Source organism: Tupaia chinensis, unplaced genomic scaffold (assembly GCF_000334495.1).
Source record: "Tupaia chinensis unplaced genomic scaffold, TupChi_1.0 Scaffold000316_1, whole genome shotgun sequence".
Taxonomy (NCBI): Eukaryota; Metazoa; Chordata; class Mammalia; order Scandentia; family Tupaiidae; genus Tupaia; species Tupaia belangeri.
This window is the reverse complement of record NW_006159809.1, coordinates 9,433,485-9,459,194: the sequence shown is the minus strand read 5'-3', so window position 1 is coordinate 9,459,194 and position 25,710 is coordinate 9,433,485. Positions and strand designations below refer to the sequence as shown.

The 25,710-nt window shown below is 42.5% G+C and overlaps 1 protein-coding gene across 2 annotated transcripts in view; it reads left to right on the top strand.

Annotated features, from left to right (window-relative positions):
• The window catches only part of ARHGAP25 (Rho GTPase activating protein 25), a 95,481-nt gene that overhangs the window by 25,024 nt on the left and 44,747 nt on the right, over window positions 1-25,710 (top strand). Inside the window, exons 1-2 of one of the 2 annotated variants that reach the window (XM_027772988.1) lie at window positions 4,521-4,588; window positions 17,011-17,210. In XM_027772988.1, coding sequence (XP_027628789.1) covers window positions 17,028-17,210 — 183 coding nt within the window. In that variant the 5' untranslated portion in view covers window positions 4,521-4,588; window positions 17,011-17,027. Of the gene's footprint in view, window positions 1-4,520; window positions 4,589-17,010; window positions 17,211-25,710 lie in introns of those variants that run through there. The other variant, XM_006151293.3, reaches the window with a different exon arrangement.

Sequence of the window (25,710 nt, the reverse complement as noted above, 5' to 3'; positions counted from 1 at the left end):
CTCACTCAGTCCTTATATCATAATGGGCAGGCAGAAAAGTTATCCTCCACTTCCTGACATAAGAGGGTAAAACTTGACTGCCATAAATAGGGAAAACTTTAAAAATTTGTGAAATCAGATATTCAAATTGTGGAACATAAGTCATGGTTCTGCTCGTTCTATAGCACACTGTTTTTGTTTTGTTTTGTTTTGTTTTGTTTTTTAGAGACTTTTGCTATAGGGCGCACGTGCTCACTGGAGAGACAGAAAGAGAAATCACCCTCCGGGGGAATGGCCATGTCACAGTCCCTTCTCCTCCATGCACGCACACACGCCCAGCATGAGTTTGAAGCCACCAGGTCAGGCACTTGGCCTGTGGTCAACCATGTGAGAGTCCAGTAATGCAACCATTACACCATCTGCTGGTCCCATAAATTTCATTTCAAATATGCCTCTTTGGTGCCTTTTCCCCATCCCCACCTCTCTGAAGTTTCCTAACCCAGTCTCCCAAGTCTGTGGATGGTCCCATGCTTGAATTTTTCACACTAATCACTTGGACATAAGCTGAATGAAGCAGGGTAAAAAGCAGACTTCAGCGATATCCATCTCATTTTCTCTGTCTGAAGTATACAGAGAATAAGGATTGGAACTGAATCCTGTAGATCACGAGAAACTAGGAGGAAGGCCCTTTGAACTCTGCTGAGAGCTCAAAACCTACACAATCTAGCCCAGCCTCTGTGGCACAGCTAATAGCGTGCCAGGCTGTAGAGCTGGAAGCCACATGCCAACCGCAGTTTGAGTCCCTAGCCAGGCTAACCAGAAAGCATGCTGGACACACGTATGTATGCTCAGGATCCAGAGGAAGAGCCGGAGGAAGGGGACTGTGGTGTGACAGAGTCCTGTGTAGGGTGCTTCTCTTTTTCCCTCATATACGTATGCTCTATTATGTATTAAAATTTTTTAAAAATCTGTAAAATTTGCATTGATTTCTACTATTTCTGGGCTTGTTTTTTCAAGACTTCCTTACATTTTGTAAAGTAATGTGCTATGATTTAAAAAACTAAACAGGTGGGCCAGCAGAAGGCATAGTGGTTACATCACTGGACTCCTGCGTGGCCAACTGTGGTTCAAGTCCCAGACCTAGTGGCTTGAAACTCATGAGCATCATGTGTGCTTGGGTGCACAAGGTCTCTGGAGGAAAAGGGATTGCAGTGTGGCCATCCACCCTGATTTCTCACTTTCCCTCTTACTGTCTCTGTCTCTCACTTTCTCCAGCAAGAGCATGCACCTTAAGACAAAAATCTCTAAAAAAAAAAAAAAATTAAACACATGCACATATAAACACAACGTATCTGTCATCCATCCACCATCCATACATCTATCTATCTCAGAGTTTCTCAACCTCAGCACTGTTCATATTTTGAGCCACATAATTTGGATAATTCTTTTGGTTGGGAGTCATTCTGTGCATTCTAGGCTATTTAGCAATGGCCTTCATTCACTTGATGCCAAAGCAGCCCTCTCAGTGGTGACAAGCAGAAATATCTCCAGGCATTGCCAAATATCCACTGGGGAGCACAATCATCCCCACTTAAGGGCATGGTCTACCTATCATCTACCTACCTACCTGCTTACCTTTCTATTGAGGTCAAACCAACTTGATTCACTCTCTGTTTCTGGCAGGTAAAATTTGTTCACTAAGACAGTAAGGCAATAAAGCCATGGAGAAATTATACGAAATGGCCAAATACACACAGTGAGCTAGTGGCAGAACCAAGATTGGATATTAGATTTCCTGATCTGAGCTTTCTGCTACTTTCCATAAGAGAATCCCTTTGCAGATTCTTTAACCACACCAATCTGCCTACCACTTTGCTGTTTCTTACACTAAAGCCCAATACTCTCTGAATTAGGGGACTGTGTGTATGGAAAGAAATACCACTGGCTCAAGGACAAACATCCCCTTCTATGTTTGGGACACTAAAATGAGTAATGAGAGTGAGGATCGTGGTCAGACCTTCTCTGTAGGAAATTGAGGCAGTGTGGGTTTGTTGCTAAGATGACATAGCCATGGCCTTCCCTAGCACCTATTACAGGCACAAACTGAAAGGGTGTAATCAGCCAACTCTGGGATCTTACTCCCAGATCACTAGGTTCAACCTGATATGTTGGTTTGCCACATATTCCCATGTGGCTTTTATTTTATATTTTGTATTATTTTATTTTATTTGTCACCTGTTCCACCCAAGTCACTATGGAATGATAATGTCGCTTATTTTTTTCATTCAGAACTTCTATTAGCTATGGAAAAACACTGGAAGGTCAGAAGGAGCTGAGGCTTGTCAGTTCTTTGTAATGCGTGTAACAACAAATGTAAGCAAATAAAAATAATGTTTTAATATACCTCCAGTGAAATTTCTTCAGTTTGGTCTGTAGTTATATGAATTTTAAAATGCATAGAATCATGTAGCAACCACCACACTCAAGATATAGAACAATTCCATCACTGTAAAGTATTTCCTCCTACTGTCTATTTCTGGTTGATCCTCAATGCTAACCTTGAGCCACCACACATCAACAAGGGTTATCTCTGTCTCTCTCTCTCTGGTGAACACATGATCCCTTTAGCAATGCAAATAATTAATTAATTCATTAAATTTTGAAAGGATTCCCAACATTTTACTAACCATTAGGAAAATGCAAATCAAAACTACAATGAACTAGGGAACCAGCAGTTAGCGTAATGGCTATGTCGCTGGACTCCCACGTAGTCCACCGCGGTTCGCGTCCCAGACCCGATGGCTTAAAACTCACGCTGGGTGCGTGTGCGTGCGTGCCCAAGATCCCAAGAGGAGAATGGAGGAGAAGGGATTGCGGCGTGACCATCTCCCCTGGGGGGTGATTTCTCACTTTCTGTCTCTATGTCTCTCTCTGTCTGTCTGGCGAGCGCACGCGCCCTGTAGTGAAAACTTCTCCAAAAAAAAAAAAAAAAAAACTACAATGAACTAGTATTCACATCCATTAGGATGATTATTATAAAAAAATAATAAAAAACAGAAAATAATAAATGTTAGTAAAGTAATGGAGAAACTGGAGCCCTTTTGAACTACTGAGGAAATATAAAATAGTGCTACCACTGTAGAAAACAGGATGGAGTTTCCACAAAAATTAAAAATGGAATTACCTTCCGATGCAGCAATTCTACCATACTTCTAGATATATGCTTAAAAGAATTGAAAGCAGGGTCTTGAGGGGGACATCATGTCTATAGCAGCATTATTCCTACCAGCTAAAATGTGGATGTGATTCAAGCATCCATGAGCAAATGAGTAGATAAACAACATATAGTATATACATCCAACGGAATAGTATTGAGCCTTAAAAAGGGAGGACATTCTACAATAGTCTATTTCTGAAAATACTATGCTAGGTGAAATGACCCAGGCACAGACAAACAAATACTGTATGATTTCACTGACATGAGATACCTGGAGCAGTCGACTTCACACAGACAGAAAGGAGGATGGCGGTAACGAGGGGCTGGGGAAGGGAGGAAGGGGGACTTACTATTTAACAGGCACAGAGTTTTCATTTTGGAAGATGAAAGAGTTCAGGGGATGGATGTTGGTGATGGTTACACAACAGTGTGAATATACTTAATATCACCAAACTGTACACTTATGGTAAATTTCTTTTTTTTTTTTTTTTGGAGAGATTTTTCACTGTAGGGCGCGTGCGCTCGCCAGACAGACAGAGAGAGACATAGAGGCAGAAAGCGAGAAATCACACTCCGGGGGGGATGGTCACGCCGCAATCCCCTCTCCTCCATTCTCCTCTTGGGATCTTGGGCACGCACGCACACGCGCCCGGCGTGAGTTTTAAGCCACCGGGTCCGGGACATGAACCGCGGTCGACTACGTGGGAGTCCAGCGACATAGCCATTACGCTAACTGCTGGTTCCCGGTAAATTTCTTTATTTAAAAAAAATTGCTAAGGGCAAATGCATGCACTGTTAGCAGAAAAGAGAGAGAGGAAAAAAAAGAGAGAGAGAGAGGAAGTGAGAAAGCACCCCCCTTTGGGGGATGGTTACACTGCAATCCCTTGTTCATCTCTTCTTTTGGAATTTTGGGTGTGCATGCACACATGCCCAGTGGGTTTTTCAAGCTGCCAGTCTGGAACTAGAACTGCATTGTTGGCTATGTGGTTGTCCACTTTAACCACCATCTGCCACCGGCCGGCTCAAGTTGGTTAATTTTTTACTATATCTATTTTACCAAAAGAATTGGAAAAATACTCAAACATTGCAATTTATTTTTCACCATAGAAGATCTCTTATGCTATAGGATGTGGCAGTCCAGAGGGATTCAGACCTAGGAATGACTCCTGGGTGTCATGGTGTCAGTCTGCTGAGTCACCTCACTCATGGTTCCCCTTCTTTCACTTCCGGTTTGTCCATCTATCTGTGTTTTCATCCTCCATACCCACTTCTTCAAAGCTTTGTCCTTCAGTGACCATTGGCTAAAAACAAAAAGATGGTGAAAGAATGATGCTCTTCCTGTTCTTCCGTGAGAATGATGGAGTGGCCAGTCTGCAAGATACTCTGGCAAAGGTCAGTGTGTAAAAACCAGGAAAGCTCAGGTCAGACAGAGGCACCGATGTGTAACAGTAAGAGCTAACATTGGCGAGGACCTTGGGCTGTAAGAAGGAAACGCCCAAACACATTTTTCAGACAGCTGATAAAGTTTGACAGCTTTGAAGAAGAAGTAGAACTACCGGATGTCAGTGGCAGAATCACAGGGAAATTTTCTGTATTCTGCAAAGCCTCTTTCTAATACTGTGAAGCATAATCTGAAATGGGGTGGAGGGGCTGGTAAATGGCATGATTCTATGAAAACGTAGAATCTCAGTAATTTTTCGCATGCCAATAACTCTAAGCAAGACATCGACTTTTATTTTTTTCCTGTTTGATTGTGTTTCCATGAAATTTAGGATAATGTCTTCTGTTAAATTCTAAATAATTTTGAGGAGAATTGCAAAAACGTCACAGCAATGGAACATTTCACGTACTCCACAGGCCTCAATTATGTCACAGTAAAAGCATCAGAAATTTTCTGCTGTGTCATTTTCTGTTTCCTTAAAGAAATAGCACTTCATTATTGTTCTTTACATAGCTAAAAACTTCAAGCAAATGTTCCATCTGATTCCTAAGAATTTATAATTCTTCCAATTTTCAGTAGTTGAATTTCAGAACACAGAGTATATTTTTTTTTCAATTCCCTCCTATTGCTGGTTTGAGCTGAATATTCTTTAATATCTAGGAATGCAGCCTTCTATTCTTGATAATTAACTTCCAACAAAAACTAAGGTTGGATTTCCCAAATGTAAATTTATAATTTTTGAGAATCTATGCCTTTTTAACATGCTTATAGTTGTTGATGGAATAAGCATTTATTAGTTTTCCTAATATTGAAATATCCTTGCATTCTGGGATATTCTAGACATGGAGGAGAGGAGTGGCAAAACAGGCAAAAATGGCTACCTCGATAGTGTTAATAGTTTATTTAACTTTTTAACTTGTGATGGGAATTATTTATTTTTTTCCTAAGCAGAAACAATTTTGCTCTGCACTGGTTCATTGAGGGTTTTTTGTGCATATGACTGCACACACACACACACACACACACACACATTTTGAGTAGTATCTCACTGTTTGGTTATCCCACATTTCGTTTATCTGCTTACTAGTTAATAATTACTATATTGTGTCCAGTTTCGGGCATGGTGAATTATGCTGCTAGAAGTATTTGCATACAAGAAATTGTGTAGACACATGCTTTCACTTCTCCTGAGTAGATTCCTAGGAATAGAACTGCTGGGTGATAGGGTAGGGCTATGTGTAACTTTTTTTTTTTGGAGAGATTTTTTTTTTTTTTTTTTATTTTGGGGGGCGTGGCTCTCCCCGAAGAAAGTGAGAAATCACCCCCAGGGGGGATGGCCATGCCGCAATCCCTTCTCCTCCTCCATTCTCCTCTCAGGATCTTGGACACGCACACACACCCAGGTGTGAGTTTAAGCCACTGGGTCTGGGACTGGATGGCAGTCAAATACATGGGAGTCCAGCGACATAGCCATTACACTAACTGCTGGTCCCACTATGTGTAACTTTTTAAGAAGCATCCCCTTAAGGGAGAGTAGTTCCCACTCTGTGGAGAATTACCTTCTCTTCTTGTCTTCTTCTTTGTGATAGCCCTAGAGAAGTTAGAGAAGTACCCTGTACTCTCATTGGTACAGTGACCTGGTTTAGGATCCAGCAAGATAGGGTTGTCATTATTTGGCCTAATTTTGGGTATTCAGGCTAACCCAGAAATAACGTGCGCCAGCCAGGCCCCTGTTGTGTGCGTACTTCCCAAAGTACCTCTCCAGGTCTCCATCTTCTTCCTGCCTCCAGCTGGAGTTGTTAGAGCAGATTCTTCTTGGGCCTTTTCCACTCCCTGGAGGAGGCTGTGGTTCATGTGCATTGAACCGAGGGTGTCAGCTTTGACGTTAACCTTGCCCATCCTACGTCTTACAGAAGTAGCCTCCTCCCAAGATGGCATGGAGACGGTCTCCTTTACTTTTACTTTCATTTCATATTGTCCCTTATTTTTACTGAGATGGTCTTCGGGTCATTGCAGTGGAAATTTGGAAATGGGAGCTGTTGCTAAGAGGTCAGACCACCTAGAATTCCAGGCGGTTATTCCCCTCTGGGCTTCCGCAAAGACCACCCTCAAGGTTCCTGCTGCCCTTTCCCCTCTTCATTGCTAAATGTTCGAGTAAAAGTTGACTTTACAGGAAATGCTATCCATACTGGAAGCATCAGGAGTCGCTTAGTTCTTCCCATTCATTAACTGATAAAATGACAGTGTGGGGGAATGGAGGGGTGGATCTGTCTGGGATGGAATGCGTACGTGTGGGGTATGACATCTGTGTAGTATCACTCCACTGTGCTCTGAGGGGCAGCTAACAGGTCTGGGAATGCGGGCCTGGGAACAGCAACAAGTTGAAGTTCAGGGCAATCCCTGATGTGTGAAAAAAAAAAAAAAAAGCTAATGGAACTTACTTTTTTTTAAGCCCAATAGAATCCTGGAAAAAATTTGTTTTACTATACAAACATTTCAGACATCAGCATAGAGTAAGTATAATGAATCTCCATGTATACCCATTACTGATTGAACAATTACTAGGATTTTGTCATATTTGTGTCTATTCTTTTCTTCTTTTTTTCTCTTCTCTTTTCTTTTTCTCTTCTCCTCTCCTCTTCTCTTCTTTTTTCTCTCTTCTCCTCTCCTCTCTTCTCTCCTCTCTTCTCTCCTCTCCCTTTTTTCTCCCCTTCACTCCCTCCACTCCTTTCTTTTCTTTTCTCCTCTTCCTCTCCTCCCCTCCTCTCTCCCGCCTTCCCCTCCTCTCCTCTCTTCTCTTTTTTTCTTTTCTTCTTTCTTTTTCTCTCCTCTGTCGAGATATTTTAAGAAGCAAATCCCATGCACGATGTAATCTTCCCCCTCATACTTAAGTGTGCACTTTTAAAGATATGGATTGTCAATTTCCCAACCCCATCACCCCTAACAAAATTAATCAGTAACTTATAGATATTTCTACCCTCCACCCATAATCAAATTGCCTCAGATTTTAATGGAATTGTTTTAACGGGTTGTAGAATGAGAGAAATGTGCTATGATCCATTTCGCTGTAAACATTGCTCATCGTTCACAGTCCCAGCAGAGTTAAAGGCTAAAGTTCTTATTCAGGAAGGCCAGCGAAGCCCCCGAGAACTGACTGGCGTCTAATGCTTGGTGGTAGGTGCCAGTCTTCCAGTGTTTTCTGGACAGGATCTTTTCTGTGAAGTACTGGGACCACAGAATCCATTCGTGTTTATAAAATACAAATACTTCAAGCATCCTAATGCAATATATATGAATGGATTTTAGTAAGGGGAAAATCCCTGATTTAAAATGAAGGATTAGCTAGCTTTGACAGGGGACGGGTTAGTACTTCTAATGCTCTTAATTTAACACACCATAAGTATGACAGACGGAGCTTAGTGTGCCAATTATCCCACAGCCCTACCTGATGCAAACTGGTTTTCCTTACACGCATGCCTGGGAAAGCAGGCAGCTGCCATAAAGCAGTTAACAGGGTAAATGTAAACCCGTGGTAAATTGATCACCTGCTTGTGCTGAGGAAGAGGCAGCTCCTGAGCACTGTTCAGTAGGAAGCGTTCACGGTTCTGCAAGCTTCTTGTTATTACACTTGGCTTCCTGTTATGCAGAGATGGGTGCAGAAGGCCGGGGAAAATGTTGCAATTGATAGAGACACACACTGACCTACAAGAGGCAACTGCACTCTAAAATCTGAAAATGCAGAAAAGCCCCCAGATGTGAACACCAGCGAGATGAGTCTGGAGAAGGACCCTCAGCAGACTTGGTTTGGCTGAGGACAGGAAGATTCACCAGATGATTGCTAGCTTGGGTTTCCGGAACTGCTGAAGGGAAAGAAAACACAGAAAGCCAGTCTCTCTTTCTCACTGTTTCTCCCTCTCTCTGTCTCTCGAGATATTTCATAATGCTGTTGAGGCAATATTTTTACCTCTTCCTGCAGAAGGCATCGCTATCTGTGCTCAGTTCGCTTCCAAAGTAGAATTTACACTTTTAGGTCAAAATAATCACTTGGCAAACAGTGGACATTTCCTGAAGCTAGAGAACATGGGGAAATTAAATCTCCATTTCTGAGTACTGAACTACTTTAGATATTTCTATGGATTGGGTTATATAAATTTCTCTCAAGGATGAGTGTCCCGGGGACGCCCATGTGGTTAAATTTCGGGATACATAGAGAGAGCCCCTTTGCTGTCATCAGTCTTACAGCTTGTTGCCTTTTGTGAAGAGTAATGTTTTTCAGACTAAAGTTTAAAAGGAAACTTAGAATTAAAAAATAATCCAGGAGCATCATCACAGGGTAAATTTATCTTTAAGTCTAAATGTCAAGTTTTTTAAAAGAATTATTTATTTAATTTTATTTATTATTATTATTATTTTGATTTGATCAGAGAGAGACAGAGAGAGAGAGAGAGGAAAAGTGAGAAAGCAAGCTGCCAGATCCAGGACTTGAACTGTGGTTGACCATGTGGGAGTCTAGCGCCTCAACCTTCACACCACCTTCCAGTCCCTAAATGTCAAGTTTTAAAGTGGAAAGATTTTAAAATTCTTCCTCATGACTAGGAGGCAGTGTGGAGTTAAGGTGGGTGAATCCCACATGGCTGACCAAGCAGTTCTAGTCCTGGACCTGGAAGTTTGAAAAACATGCCAGGCAAGTGTGTGTGCACCCAAATACTGAGAGGAAAAAGGTGGAGGGATTGTGGTGTGCCCCCCTGAGGAGGGGCTTGCTCTCTTTCTTTCTCTTTCCTGCACCCTATAACAAAACAAAACAAAACAAAACAAAACAAAACAAAACAAAACAAAACAGACAGAAGTCTTCCCTATCTCCCCTGAACTGTGAGTACTTGCATATGGATGAGAGTTTGAATTGGAGACAGTAAAGGGATAAAGAAAGTAAGCCTGGAAGCTCTGAAGTCAAATGTGCTAATTCTCTTCTAGGTGGAAACTGAGAGGCATCAGCCCACAGTGTGTGTTGTGGGCCAGTGCATGTGTGTGGGTGTGTAAGGTGTCGGCAAAAGCGTATAATTCCATGTTTATCATTTTCAGGGAGGGATGAGACTTCTGCTGTTTCAGAGGGCTCCCAGCAGCCTCTTTAGCAGCCTGAGTTGAGGGGTGCGCCTGCGCTGGGTTAAGTCAGTCTTCCTCTTTCCTGCATTTCAGCCACCCTGGGCTCGGTCAGAATCTGTAGATCTCTTCAAATGAACTTGGTCAGAGAGCTGTGGGGCATGGCGGGATTACCTAATATGTTCATTTTCCTGTGGGGGTGTCAGCATCGCCTGGTGGTGGGCCTGAGGTTTCAGTACCATTTCTCTGTCACTGTTTTTTCAAGACTTGCTGAGCCTTGCAGAGTGTGCTCTGAGCGGAAATAGTAGCACAAAATTGTTTCTGCACAAAATTGAGGCAAAATGGGTGGGGACTGAGGCAGGTGCGTCACATCACCAGTTAGAAAAGTGACTGTGCTCCCTGCCCAGAGGAGGGTGGCACCACCTCCCCTATCCACTTTTCTCTGCTTCTCTAACCCCCCCAGTTACGCCAGAGCGGCTCCCCGGATTCACTTTTCTTCTCACCACTAAAATACCTGCCTCTTCTGGGTGGCATTAGGTACACGGCTTGGGTATAGATACTGGGCTTTGACATCAGACTTGCAGCTGTGTAACTGGAGCAAGTCACTTCACCTCTCTGAGCTTCAGTTCCTTGTCTGTAAAGTGAGAGCGACAATGTGGCCATTTACCATAGAGTTAGCATGAACTCGGTGCGACAGCACATATAAAGTGCTTGCCCTGGGCAATAAATAGATGGCTATCGATGTTCGTTATTACTAGATCAGCAATATATGTTTTTCTGGCCATTTCTGCTTGAGTGAAAATATCTAGAAATCCCACAGATAGGTAAGTTGGCCAATGACTGCTGCAAATATAAAATGCTTTCATGGGGGTCAGCAGGTGGCATGATGGTTGAGGTGCCATATTCCCAAATGGAAAACTGTGGTTCGAGTCCTGGACCTGGCAGCTTGCTTTCTCACTTTCCCTTTCTCTCTCTGGTCAAGTTTAAAAAATAACAATAATAATAAATAGAGTTAAATAAATAATTCTTTTTAAAAATGCCTTGTGGATGGCTCTGATTTCACTCTAAAATATTTATTTTATTCACTCAACAAATATTTATTGAGAAACTTCAGTTGGCCAGATGCTCTCCCAGAGGCATGGAGCTCTCCTAAAACTCCTAAAGAAAGCAGGACATTTCTCTGTTTGGCATCTAGATTCATTTCATGGCTTCAAGTTTTAAGTGCTCACCATAGTGCTAGATTCCTGTATGCTCAGGTTTGTTTTTGTTTTTGTTTTTTTTTAAAGCTTATTTATTCACTTCTTCTATGAGAGAGAGATGGCGAGAAAGAGAAAGACCTCTGCCTTATGGGCATCCCCAGTGGGATCTCCATGCCACCACTCATCTCTAGCCTCAGCTGGCCTGGGACTCAGACACACATGTATGCACGCAGTGTGCTCAGGGTGGTCCCAGGTCAATGCATGCTGAATGGATAGGGGAGGTGCTATCCACCTTTATGGCTCATTTCATCCCATGGATTATAGTGATAGCACTGAGTTTCCTCACTGAGCTACCCAGACTCCCAAACTCGCAAAAATCCTTGTCGCCTGACCCTCTGTTCAGTCAATGGCTGAGGCCTGCCAGTCTCCCTCAGGGCTGCCTCTGACATTATTTCCTTTTCCATTAGCACCATTCTAACTCAGGCCTCTGGGTGTGCACCTGGATATCGTGCAATGTCAGTTAGTCTTCCTTAACTCCATCTCTCCCTCCTTTCATCCCTCCTTTAATACTGGCTTTCCTAATTTTTTCTTGTATTTAACATGAAATTGCATTCCTGGTATAATAATGATGTTAATAATAGCTTCCAAATAACCACCATATTTTAAGAGACAGGCACTGGCTGGGGCCTGTCCACTGATCATTACTAATCCGTACAGATTAATCGCTTCATGGGATTCATATTATTAGCACATTTCCCGGAGGCAGAAACTGGCCTCAGACATCTAACGTAACTTGGCCAAGGCTGTATGAGGAGAAGCCTCTGCACCTTCTGCTTTATCCTGCCTTCTCTCTGTCAGGCACTGTGTTAGGTAGGTGCTGGGACACGGGTAAGCAAGGCCAACCCTCAAGGCGAGGTCCCTGTCTTCCTGGAGAACACGTGGAGAGGGAAGGAGTAAGAATAAAGCACCGGGCAAGGTGACAAGTACTGCCACTCACATGTTTCCAGTGACGAGGAAACAGTAGAGGGAGCAAGAGAGTCTGGCTGCACTGGAAAGGCTTCTCATAGGAGGTGTGGCCAGGAGTGAATCTGGAAGGATGGATAAGAGTTTTCCAAGTGCTCAAATTTGGTATGAGTGGGGAAGGGAAGACATTCCAGTAGAAGGAGTAGCGTGTTGTCACGGAAAAGGAGCAGGATGGCTGTAGAGGAAGAACAGGAAATGCAGTAGGAAAAGCCACAAAGGTCTCTGATCTCTGTGACAGGAGCTTGGCCTTCATCTTTTGGGAAGGAAGTGTTGGGGTCATTAGAGACTTTTAAGCAGGAAAATAGCATAATCAGACTTGTGTTTTAGAAGGATCACGTCTGTGCTGGTTACAGGAATAGGGCAACTTTCTGGTTTGGTTGGTCAGCTGGAAGGTTGTCACTCATAGCACATCATACAGACCACGGGAGGTAAAGCAGTTTGGGGTGTGTTTGTCAGTGTGAGGCAGGGGAGTGGCAGACAATGAGAACCAGGAAGGTGTTAAGGCAGGCCCACAACATGGTGAACTTGAGATTTCCAGCAAGGTGCCTGCAGGCAGCTGGACAGATAGCTTTGTAGCTCAGGACAGTCTGGGGTGAAACCCTGTAAATTCTGCTCTCTTTCAAATTCATTTAAACATGGTTCTTAAATTAATGCGTGGCTCATATCAACATATGCAGAAACTATCTTAAATGTGTAGCTCCTCCCAGCTTTGAATGAACTACTCACACGTCACTCCCACATTCACAGCCATCTAAAACATAATCGATATTGAGGCAGAGCTGAGAGCAGATAGAAGAAATTTCTCGGTCATAGACTCTAAAAGATCATGTGATCATTTAGGGGGTTAGGAGTTAGAAGATGGAAAGGTAAAGAAAGGAAGTGATACCATTTTCCAGCTGACTTCCCCGTTCGTACTTCCTTCCTTAATTTCCTTTTGCTTTAACTTGGGTCAAAAAGCAGATGACTCCTATAGAAACAACATTCCTGAAAGTGTGGCACTTCTTCCACTTCTCTTCTTCTCTTTCTGGCACCTTCCCTCAGTCGCAGACTAAAATCAGCACAGAGTCAATCACATAACTCATCTATCTTTTCTCATGCTCCTTCCTTGCTCAGGAACACCGAATGCTCCCTATTACCTCTCAGGTTAAAGTTAAATGTCTGATGCTGAAGCCACATCTTCTCGGGGCCATCCTGCTTGAGTTCTCGGACGGAAGTCCATCTGTCCACCGATATGGCTCATTTGATCCTTGGCGTTATAATGATAGCACTTGACTTCTAGGAAGTACTGACCAACAGAACATTTTATCATGATAAAAATGTCCGATACTGGAGCCGCGACCCACAGAGTACAACTGAGCACTTGAAATGTAGCTGGTGTGACTGAGAAATTGAATTTTAACTTAATTTAATGAATTTTAATCCATTCAAATGTACACAGTCCCTCACAGCTAGTGGCTGATACGTTGGACAGTACAGTGCTAGGGGCTTGTTCTTTCTCTCTCCATTGGAATAAGGGTGGGTTTCTGACCCTACCGAGCCCTTCACTCTCCACTTGCCCCAGTGTCCTATGGAGGCTGAGTAACTGCCTTTCCTCCTTGCTTCTCTGGTCTGCCCGTAGCTGTCTCTCCCTCCCTATGGCCTGGGTCAGCTCCTTCCCGAAGGGCTGGGAACGGGCTCTGAGGGGACAATGACTGGCTCATAGCAAAGCTTATCATAGTTATTATTTTCATTATGACAAACAGCTCCATTAATAGTAACAGTTTTCTTTGTTTACTTTATCCGGAAATAAGTCACACCCACAAAGACAGACTGTTCAGAGAAACTAGCAAGGAATGTTAGTCAAAACCCAGTCAAGCTGGAGGCCCACCAGGCTCCCTTCCCTGATATTTGAAGCATCCTATGACAGGTCTGGCTGATAAGCAATGCTGTGGGTTGTGGTGGGACATCACACTGCACACAGGGCCAGAGGTTCCCCTGCTCAGTCACTGGCTCATCTGAACCTCCCACTGCATCCCCCGGTGTTTGGGCCTAATTCCAGAAGTGGGAGGGTTTGTACTGAGCCATTCAGTCTCTGGCTGTGGCTGGTGGGCCAATGCCTATGGTCATGGGGGGTGACTCCGGAAATACTGGTTGGACGTATGGGCAGCTGTGTAATTTATAGAATATAAAATATGGTTGGTCAATGCCTCAATCTTATGTAGGCAGACAAGGTGGTATCTTTCTGTCACAGGACATCAAAATTCCTTGTCTTGGTCAGGTCCGAGAACACAAGATCCTCACACCTACTCCTGCCTTTGCCAGACTATTCTGCAATGTACAGATACTTCTGGAGGAGGGTTGTTTTTATTTGTTGTTGTTGCTGTTCTTGACACAACAAAGCATAAAAAAAAAATTGCCCATAGTTACACACAAATTAATACCCCATCCTCTCCAATATGCAGTGCGTATTGGCCCCTGCTCACGCCGTCCCACACCCTTAATGCCGTTGAAGACCTGCAGTCTCTCCTGTTTCCTACAGTGGTCCTAACAATGTCTGTGGGTCTCTGGAGATTGCCTGCGAAGCCTGAGTACTCATAGGCGCTGTGTGGAACCTCCTATTTTCCTCCTCTCCTGTGCTGGTTCCATTTGTTGGCATTGTCTAGAAGCCATATGAAGGCCCCTCGTTACATTGCAGCTAGGAGGGGGCCCACCCTCCCGTGTCTGATTGTTGTTTCAGGTGTACGGTCACAAAAGACATAATGGGATGGGCTACATTGAGACTCTTTTGAGGTGAGAAAAAATAACCCTGCATCTGCTTGAATGGTTTGCTCTTCCATTTTCATTATGCATATAAACCATCCCTTTCACTTGGCCTATTCTCTGCTCTTTTTCTCAGATAAGCATCTTTGCAAGCTATAGCCTCTGATTTAGAGAGACACAGAGAAGTATACAGTGCTTAAAATTCCTTCCTCCCCAATGCATCCCTGCCAAAAACCTCCTATGTTTCCTTTGTATTATTTACGCAGCCTTGGAGTCAGTGATCAGCTCCCAGATGATTGGTCTTTGAGTTATATACTGAAAATAACTGAAAGTAAGAGCAAGATCTAAGATCAAGATATTAACTGAGCTACCAGGACACAGATAGGGAAAAAAAAAAAACCCTTTGAAGATATACTACTAAATTATCATCAAAATATTAATATTACTTAATGATGGAGTGACATTTTAAAGTGACAAGGCAAGTTAAAGAAGCTCTCCAGGACCATTTCCATTCTTGTAGTAGAAAGTCAAGTCTTTGGTTGATAAAAATGAGTACCATAAACTTACCTTTGACCAGGGACTGCATTAAGTGGTTGTGTAGTCTGCAGAATAATTCTGTATAGTGGGATTATTATTATTTTACTTGACAAGTGAGGGAACTGAGGCTCAGGGAAGGTGCATTATTTACCCATGGTCAGAGAGCTAGAAAAGGAAGAACTAGTCTCTAATCAGGTGAGATGAAACGGGATGAGAGTGGAGTGATGGCTTAGTTCAGCTATGTCATGATTGTCCCAGAGATTGGCAAAACTGAATAGAGAGATTGTAGGAGGGAGAACTTCTCCCACAAAATTGGCAGGAGAAGAAGGCAGACATTGTGTATTAGCAGCGTGAGGGAGAGTGACAGCACAAGGTCAGGGACAGGGAGCTCTAACAAGATTTTCTAAAATTATTTATTTATTTATTTATTTATTGTATTGGCAAGGAGTATGTACTCCATTCAGAGAGGGAGAGGACCACCCCCACCGTCAGTGAAATGAGATCATGCCACAATTCTTTTTCCCCAGAGAGGGAGAGGACCACCCCCACACCCCGTGAAATGAGATCATGCCACAATTCTTTTTCCTCCATTTCTTCATCCTATCAGGATTTTGAACATGCACACACATGTGCCCAGCATGTTTTTCAAGCTACCAGAGCTGGTATATGAAGTGTGGTTGGCCATGTGGGATCCAGCTCGCTTTACCGCTGAACTGCAGGGCTGCTCTTCTAATGTGGGTTTAAGGTTATTGTTGAACAGGCTGGAAAGGAAGGAAGGCCAGGCTCAGAAGGCCATATTAAATAAGGAATCAGAGTGATGGATGGATTCTTGTGGAGGTGGCTGGAAAGAAAGGAAGCCCAGGCTCAGAAGGCCATATTAAATAAAGAATCAGAGTGATGGATGGATTCTTGTGGAGGTAAGGAAAGGAGATTACTTGCCCTGGGTGAGAGTTACCATGGAGACACAATGTGGAGGCATAGGCCTGGACTTCATCCAATGATAGGCAGAACTATTGCATGAAAATAAAGTCAGATATGCCTTGGAGTGAACTGAGGGGTCTGGTTTCAAATCCTGCTTCCAAGTTCTGCTGCCAGTGATAAACTGGCTGAAAAAGTAATAGGAAGGCCAGCATAGAATAGTGTCGGCACTCTCGGAGGGCAAGGACAGAGTGGCACTCAATGACACTCAGCAGGACAACTCAGGAGGGGCCGATGCCCTGCTGGGTGGGCAGTGCTCTAGTAGGGTCTGCGGTAGAAGGACTCTGCCCCTCAGTGAGGTCGGAACCTACATGGCTAGCTCCTCCTTGGGACAGCCTCCATGGAAGAATGCCCAGGCGCTTCCGGTGCCTCCGCAGCTGCGTGGGACTCACTCTGAACTCTCAAAGCGAGGCCGTATTTTCTTTTCTCTCTTGTCAGATACTGACTCCCACGCAGGAAAAAGGAAGCACCTTTTGTCAGATGCTGCGGCCACTTCCTCTTCAGAAGGCTCCAGCCAGTGTTTCGCTTTGCAGAATGCGGGGGCCGGCAGCAGCTGCCCAACTGCGTGTGTGTTGGGCCTCCAGCTCTCGCCTCGTTCGGGGCCTGATCGAGAACAAGCTCCTCTGATGCCTCTCTGGGTCATGGGGGATTTTCTGTGATACAGATCTGGCCCCTTGAACTGGACCAGGCTGTGATCTCACTCGCTTTCAGCCCCTTCAGGGGTTCCTCTCTTGTCTCACCACCCACTGTGGTGTCACTGCTTCTTGCCCCGGCTCAGTCGCCTGTGTTCCTCTCTACAGCTCGGTCAAGGAGCGTGATGACCGGCGAGCAGATGGCAGCCTTCCATCCGGCGTCCACCCCCAACCTGCTGGAAAGGCCCATCAAGATGGGCTGGCTGAAGAAGCAGAGGTCCATCGTGAAGAACTGGCAGCAGAGGTACTTTGTGCTGAGGGCACAGCAGCTCTACTACTACAAGGACGAGGAGGACCTGAAGCCGCAGGTACCAGCAGAGCTGTTAGCCCCCTGCATTAGGGCTCTCCCTCTCCAGACAGAGTGGGCACAGCACCCCATAGGTCCAGCTTCAACCACATGGCCTTCTCAATAGCACCAGAGACATTCATTTGCAAGAAGGTCGTTTTTGCCTTTTCACCATTTTCTAGATAAATAAGCTGAGCTGCCTGATGACAGAGTGGTCCTCCATAAGACAAGCACCACGTTGTTTCTGAAATGTAGCTTTAGGTCATGGCTCAAACCCTGGTGCTGATGGTGGTGGTCCTGCTATGGGGAGCATAGGATAAAAGGGATGGAGGGGAGACAGAAAATAAAAATAAGAAGTAAGGAAAGTTTGTTAGAAAAAAAAAAACATTAGTTCTATGAGGAAAAAGTAGAATGGGAAAGTTTGGGAAGGTTTTGCAATTTTAAATAAGGTCGTCAATGTGACCTAGGGAAGAGAGTGACATTTGAGCAGACTAAGGAGAAGAATTAGCTATTGGATCTCTAGGCCAAAGGAACAGCCCATGCAAAGGCCCAAAGGTAAACATTTCTGTCCTCTGTAGGGAGTAGCAAGGGGGTTGATGTGCAGGAGCAGAGCTCAAGAATGAGGAGTAGATGGTAGGAGGTCAGAAAAGTGAGGGCAGGCAGTTGAGAAGGGCATTGTAAGTCACTGGAAGAACATGAGTGTCTGGAGTGGCACTGCAGGGTTCCAAGCAGAGAGGTGATGTTCTTCAGCTTATGTTGTAAAAAGATGACTCTGACTGCTGAGTTCAGAATAGACCAGAGAGGGGCAACCAGGTAGCATGGTAGTTAAGACAACTGGATCCCACATGGCTGACCATGTGGTTTGAAACTGAGATCCAGCGGCTTGAGAAACATGCTGGGTATGTGTGCATGAGTGCCCAAAATTCCAAGAGGAGAATGGAAGAGAAGGGATTGTGGTCATCCCCCTGTCCTCTCTCACCCCCACCCCGGGGTGTGCATGTCCTCTCTCTCTCTCTTTCTTTGTCTCTCTCCAGTGAGTGCAAGGGCCTTATAGCAAACAAACAAAAGACCAGAGGTTGGGGGAGTGGCTGCAAGGTAATCTAGGTGAGAAGTTATGATGTTTAGAATTTCAGTGGGAGCTGTGGAATAGGGGAAAATGGACAGATTCCAGATACACTTTTTTTTAAAAAAGAATGTCTTTTTTGGTAATTATTTATTATTATTATGTTTTAAATTGCTATAGGGCACATGTTCATCAGAGACAGAGAAAGAGAAAGCAAGCTGCCAGGTCTAGGACTTGAACCACGGTCAGCCGTGTGGGAGTCCAATGCCTTAATCATCACATCACCTGCTGGCCCTGCCAAATATACCTTGAAAGTTGAGTGATCAGAATTTCCTGATGGAGTAGATGAGGCTGTGAGATCCTAAATCTTCAGCCTAGGTATCTTTTCCATATCTTATTGATACTTCATGGCCACTATAGTGTGAAAGAATAAAAGGGGACACTATTAATATTTACACTGGGGAGACAGGGTGTGAACTTGATGTTTCAGTGCAATCAGGACATCTGGTCACTTTCCCAGAGCTCATGTTTGTGGAGATAAAATGGTGGACTTGGGCTAGAAGGAACTTATTAGAGAAGACAGACTCTAGAATCTTGTGGAGCCAGGATAAAACATTAAGAAGTATGAAGGTAAGAATTGTGTGGGTATTGGAGGTGGATAGGCAGGTAAATGGGACCAAAATGAAACATTCATTTTAGAAGAGGACAGTTCTCTTTGAGGGAAGACTTGAGGATCTATGCTGCATCATCAGGACCTGCTTAACCAGGCCCTGTACCTAAGGGCTCTGAGTGTTCTGTCTGTCCTATCAGAGGCCCAGAGAAGACCACAGAGACCCCACCACAGACTGGTTCCTGCCAGGTATCCTGTGCGTGATAATCAGACTTCCTTCCCCTTTTTAAATAACCCAGACATTATCAGAGCTGAGCAATCCCAGGCTACAACACTGATGGTTGGTGGATTCACATAATGCAGGAAGTCATCCCATCTGCAGACAATAAAAGAGATGGCCAAAATGCTTTGGGTGTTCTAAATCAATAGAAAGGTCAAGTGGGCAGTGTTTGATTCCATGACTCGTAGAAGGTGAGAGGTACTTTATATCAAATCTTGTTGTGTTCTTTTCTTGGTTCTGCCACTGTTTGGCCATGTCATTAGTTCCTTTCTGGACCCCTTTTACTTCTTTGATAAAATGAAACAGTACTACTTGGTTTGCATTTGTCACAGGATCAAATGATGTGAAGCAACTGTAAAAATTGTTATGTAAAAATATAAACTCATGTCAAAATGTAAAACAAATATTAAAGATCCTTGCTTACTCCTGAGAGAAGGGAACTCAAGGCTTTTTCAAGATTAAATTAGCCTGAAATAATTAGGTAAAGTGTCTTCTAGGACGTCCAAGATGGTTTATTTTTAGGAAATCTGTTAATGTAATAATTAGATCAATAGATTGAGTGAGAAAAAAACACACAACCCCTCAATAGATGGCTGAAAAAGCATTTGCTAAAATATAACACTCATTTCAAATTAAAAAAAAACTCTTTAAGAATAAAATGATAATTACATAGAAAGAATATTTTACTGTATACTTATATGTATATTTTGATTATAAAAGCTATAGATGTGCATAAAAACAAATATGGAAGATGCAGAAAATCACCAAGTCGGAAATAAAAATCATTCACAGTCTGGTAAGCAAGAAATAGTCATATAAATCCCCATCTCCTTCAGCTTTTCCTATACATATGAATTTAGAAAGTCAGCAAATGCAAGATTAGTATAATTATATCATTTATTTAAAAATTAATAATATATCATGAATAGTTGCCCCTTTACAATAAATATTATTCTACATTGTAATTACTACTTGTGGCAAAATAATCTCTTGCATTGACATTCCACAATTTATTTCATTAATTTCCCACTGTTTGGAATGTAGGATGATATTCATGTATAATAATCACAAAAAGTAACTGGATATCTTTATAGGTTTTTCATAAAGTCATAATTATTTTATTAAGACAAAGAAAAATATGTTTAAGATAAAGCTATATTTTTATGCCATTGTTTAATGCTGTTTTGTGATTCCTGGATGTTTCATATATTTAGAAGTGAAATGAAAGGTATAGACAAGCTCAATTCTTGGAGAAAGTAAAGGTACTTTTCCACATTATGCTTCATACCATTCATGATTCTAGTTAGATTAAAGATCTAAATGTCAACAATAAATTCATAAGGCTACCAGAAGAAAAGGTAGTTGTCTATGTGATCTTTGGGGAGTGTGTTTTTTTAAGACAGCACAAGGAAAAGACAAATTTAACTTCATAAGTAGAAGGATATCTTAAAACTAGCATAGTAAAGTGAAACTGCAGAGAATAACTATTGGGTCACCAGAAAGGTCATGATGCATTTTGCTAGAAAAAAAAAAATAGAGAAATATGTCATGATTCTTCTCACGACCCAATAGGAAAAATTGTGTATGTCTATATGACAAACAGATTTTTTAAATATTAAAAGTATTATATTCAAATTCATAAGAAAAGTCCAAATACCATAGTAACAAAATGAGCACTGATATAAATGGGCAACTTACCAAAGAAATGTTTGGACAACCAGCACATATAAAATCTTCAACCTTGGTAACAGTTGAGGACATATAATGTACGCTAATGAGACAGCAATGTCCCCTTATAAAATTGGCAAAGATTTTCTAGAAATGTTCATGATAACTAGGAAACAGGAATTCTTACGCAGAGCTGGCATAAAGGAAGATTTGTGTAATCTTTCTGGAGAGTAATATGCCTTTTAAAATATAGAAACCCTTATGGGACCAGCAGATGGCATAATGGTTATGTGGCTGGACTTTCACGTAGTTGATTGCAGTTTGAGTCCTGGGCCTAGATGCTTAAGCTCACACTGGGTGCCTGTGTGTGTGCCCCAAATCCCGAGAGGAGACCGGAGGAGAAAGGATTGCAGCGTGGCCATCCCCCTGGGGGTGATTTCTCACTTTACATGTGCCTTATAGTAAAAATCTCTCTTTAAAAAAATGTAAAAAATAACAACCCTTAGACCACATTTCTAATTGTAGAAATGTATGCTAAGTGAATGGTTAAGAATGATGTAGATAATTAAATTTGCCTGTTCAGGTTTTCACCACGGTGTTGTTTAGTAGTGATGAGAAAACAATGCCCAGTGAGTGGAAGGAACTAGCATATCATACATTTATATATATATATATTATAGCTATGAAATCAAATACAACTCAGACTTTTAATACTCTAAATCAATGTATTTTTAAATGGAGATATGTTTATAATAATATTGTTGTCTTAAAATTTTTTACAAGAGAAGATATTGTAAATACTAACCCATTCTTGACAAAAACAAGACTCTGTGTCTATGGAAAAAATAAACAAAGGTGTTAACTTTGGTTATCTTTAAAGACTAGGGTTGTATACAAAATTGTTTACTTTCTTTTATGTCCTAATTTTTTATAATTGAGATATAATACGAATTTAAGAAAAAAGAACACACCCGTACACACATACCTTTCCCTCTCCCTAAACCAAAATAGTAGATATTATACAATATAGTCTTGGGGCAATGCAGGGAAAAGGGTCTTGGCATACACTGATGATATATGCGTAAGCTGGGATGACCTTTCTAGAAAGCCATTTAATCAGATTTACTAAAAGCACATCATGCCCTTAGACCCAAGTGACTCTGGTTTTAAGAAGCTATCCAAAGAAATTAGAAGGGATATGTAATGAAATTTATAATGATAAACATTGGACCTAATCTCCTTTAGAAGGGATATATAATGCTATTTATAATGATAAACATTGGACCTAATCTCCAACCAAGGAGAATGATTAAATGAATGACGGAACATGTATGATAGCCTTTTTAGTGTGTGTTTTTGGGGGAATTGTGGTCCCTCTATAGAAGGCAGTGTATGCATTTTTTCCTGCATTGTCAGAAAGGTCCTGTATAGCTCTCACTGTACAATGTGTACAATGCACTATAAGTCTAGGAACTAGCTTTATAGAGCCCATTTAAAAAGCTTCTTCATCAGGGAAGATATTTAAAACAGAATTTTTGCAAATTGCCCTCAAGTCTTGCTGCAGTGTTGATTTCAATCAATCCTAGCTTGGTAGGGTAGACCCACCACCCTGTTGTCTCTTCTCCCTGTTTTTCCAAGACATTACCACAGGTGGTTTTCTGTCAGTGGCGTGCTGGTAAATGTCTAACAGCCAGCTCTCTGGTGGGGGAGCTGATTTGTGTGCTAATTTCTGTAATGTAAATATTCACATCATGACTGATTCAAGCTACGAACACACTATCACTGAACTCAAAATTGAGAAGAGATGTGAAATAACACAGATTACTTAGAATCTTCACCACACTGATGGAGAATAGATGCAAACAACCACCACAGCAGAAATAGTAGTAAAATAAATAGGAAATGATAGCTATTGAGCATTATTATCTTTTTCAGCAAGACATATTTCATTGTAAACTTACAGTTTAAGTTTTAGTAATAGCTGCATCTAACACTGACTCACAGAATTCCTGAAAATATGAGCAATAGTTCTCATGAGCCAACGCAAAATGCCTCTATCATTCCATTGTCACGGTTCTGCCCCCTGCACCTCCCCAGCTTCATTGTTGCAGGATTTTCAGCTTGTGGTGTAAAATAAACCTCTCTCTTTCCATCTGTATACAGAGTGTACCCTAGTCAACTTGTGAAGTAGGTGAAAGTGGTTATGCGTAACCTGGGCCACCCTTCCCTCCCTGAGAAAATCCCTCCTTCTCTCAGTGCCCCTATCCTCTAGCCCCACTCTTTCCTCCCCCAACTTCATGTCTCTTCTTCTTCTTCTTCTTCTTCTTCTTCTTCTTCTTCTTCTTCTTCTTCTTCTTCTTCTTCTTCTTCTTCTTCTTCTTCTTCTTCTTCTTCTTCTTCTTCTTCTTCTTCTTCTTCTTCTTCTTCTTCTTCTTCTTCTTCTTCTTCTTCTTCTTCTTCTTCTTCTTCTTCTTCTTCTTCTTCTTCTTCTTCTTCTTCTTCTTCTTCTTCTTCTTCTTCTTCTTCTTCTTCTTCTTCTTCTTCTTCTTCTTCTTCTTCTTCTTCTTCTTCTTCTTCTTCTTCTTCTTCTTCTTCTTCTTCTTCTTCTTCTTCTTCTTCTTCTTCTTCTTCTTCTTCTTCTTCTTCTTCTTCTTCTTCTTCTTCTTCTTCTTCTTCTTCTTCTTCTTCTTCTTCTTCTTCTTCTTCTTCTCCTCCTTTTCCTCCTCCTCCTCCTTCTCTTCCTCCTCCTCTTCTTCTTCTTCCTTCTTCTCCTTCTCCTTCTCCTTCTTCTTCTTTTTGTTTTACTATAGGGTGCATGCACTCACCAGAGAGAGAGCGGTAGAGAGAGAGAGAGAGGAAGTGAGAAATCACTCTCCCTGGGGAGATGGCCACACTGCAATCCCTTTTCTTCCGTTCTCCTCTCAGGATGATATGGACACACACATGCATCTGGCGTGTTTTTCAAGCTGCCAGGTTTGGGACCCACACCCCTCAGTTGGCCGTGCAGGATCCAGCTGCCTAAACCACCTCACCACTGTCTGGCCCTACCCACATCCCTTTATCCATTTGTGATGTTCAAGGTTGTCATGCTCAGTGTGAGGATGGCCTGCAATTAGTCATTTATTCCTTGGTGTGAGCAACTTTACCTCTGATTGTGACTTCTTCCAGCAAATGGGAACTCTAAGTAAAGTCTTGTAATCCCAGAATCACACCAACCAAGTTTGAATCATAGCTTTCCTGTTAACTAGCTTGGTGGTCTTTGGTCAGCTAACTAACCTCATCTCTCCGATGGGGAAAAGCACAGTCCTTTCCTCAAAGAGTCCTTAAGAAGGTGAAAGATGCTAGCCTTCAGGGCGATTAGCACAGTCTAACGCCCAGTAACTGCCCAGCAAATAGTATATGCATTTTTAGGATCTTAATTTTACTATTTGCTGATGAAGTGATTTGGAGTTTTAAATGAGAGTTTAGAGAGATACTTAAAGAGAGGCAGGTTCCTTTGAAACTGCATTTTCCTTCTCCTCCTACCAGACAATTCTCCTTCCTGTTTAAAAGTAACATGACCTTTCATTCTGACATTGTAATATATCTAAAGTAGCCCAGCATTTTTCTTTTCCTGAAGGCAATGATGTAACTTACTAAAGATGGTGAGGATCATGAAGGTGGAGCTTACTAGGTAATAAAGTAAGAGGAATGTAGAAGAGTTGCAGAATTCAGTCATAGATTATTTTTCTTCTCCTTTTCCTTTTCTCTTCCCCTTCATCTTCCTTGTTCTCATTGTCCTCCTCCTTTCGCTCCCCTCTCCCCTTTCTTCTCCTCCTCCTGTCCTTTCTCTTGCCCCTTCTTCTCCTCTACTCCTCCTTTCCCCTTTCTTTTTCTCTCCTTTAGTCTTAGACATCTCTGTTTCTAGACTGACAGGAAACATGGATTCTTTCAGGTTCCTGAGCTGATCTTAGTTCCAAGATTTCCTTAAGATCCTTGCCTTTATAGCTTTCTCTGCTGCTGATTCTCTTCATCCATACTTTGTTGTGGAATACAGGACACAGGTTTACTCATCTCAGAATCAGACGTGCTGCTTTCAACATCCAGTGAGATATTAATGATGAGTAACTTTGGTACGAATTAATTGTGTCACTTTGTGTATCACTTAGACCTCCAAAATGCATATCTTTGTCCACAAAGTACAAGTAATAAATTTCACCCTGCTCTTGATATGGTGCTGCTGTGGGGATCTAAAAGTGTAAACTGTAAAGGATAAAGCAGCATGCATACACCCGTGCATGCAGGTGACTTGCTTTTCTAATGGCATATCCACGTAGAAGGGGTCACATATCCCCCTGAACTCTCATTCTCTTCCAATGGCTCCTTTTCCTACCACCTCAGCTGTGATGGCAGCACTGGCCTTGGACTTACTTCTGGGATGAACTATCCTTCTCCCACTCACTAGCTCTGCGACCTTGAGCAAATAATGGGACCTTTCTGATCCCATTTTCCTCCCTTGTAAGATTTGTGTGATACCCTGCATGAAAGATTGAAGGGAGGATTAAGTGAATAATACATGACCTTGAGCAAATAATGGGACCGTTCTGATCCCATTTTCCTCCCTTGTAAGATCTGTGTGATACCCTGCATGGAAGATTGAAGGGAGGATTAAGTGAATAATACATTCAAGTTTGTGAGCAAAGAGGCAGGCACCTAGAAAGTGCTACTCAGCAGCTCTTGTTGCTACTGAGTACCCACCTCCTCCATGGCTGCTGTAGTTTGGTCCTTACTGAGTACCCGCCTCCTCCACAGCTGCCTGTAATTTGATCCTTACTGAGTGCCCGGCTCCGCCATGGCTACCTGTAGTTGGGTCCTTACTGTTTGCTCTGGCAGGCAGCAATATGGTATGGTCAGTCTTGACG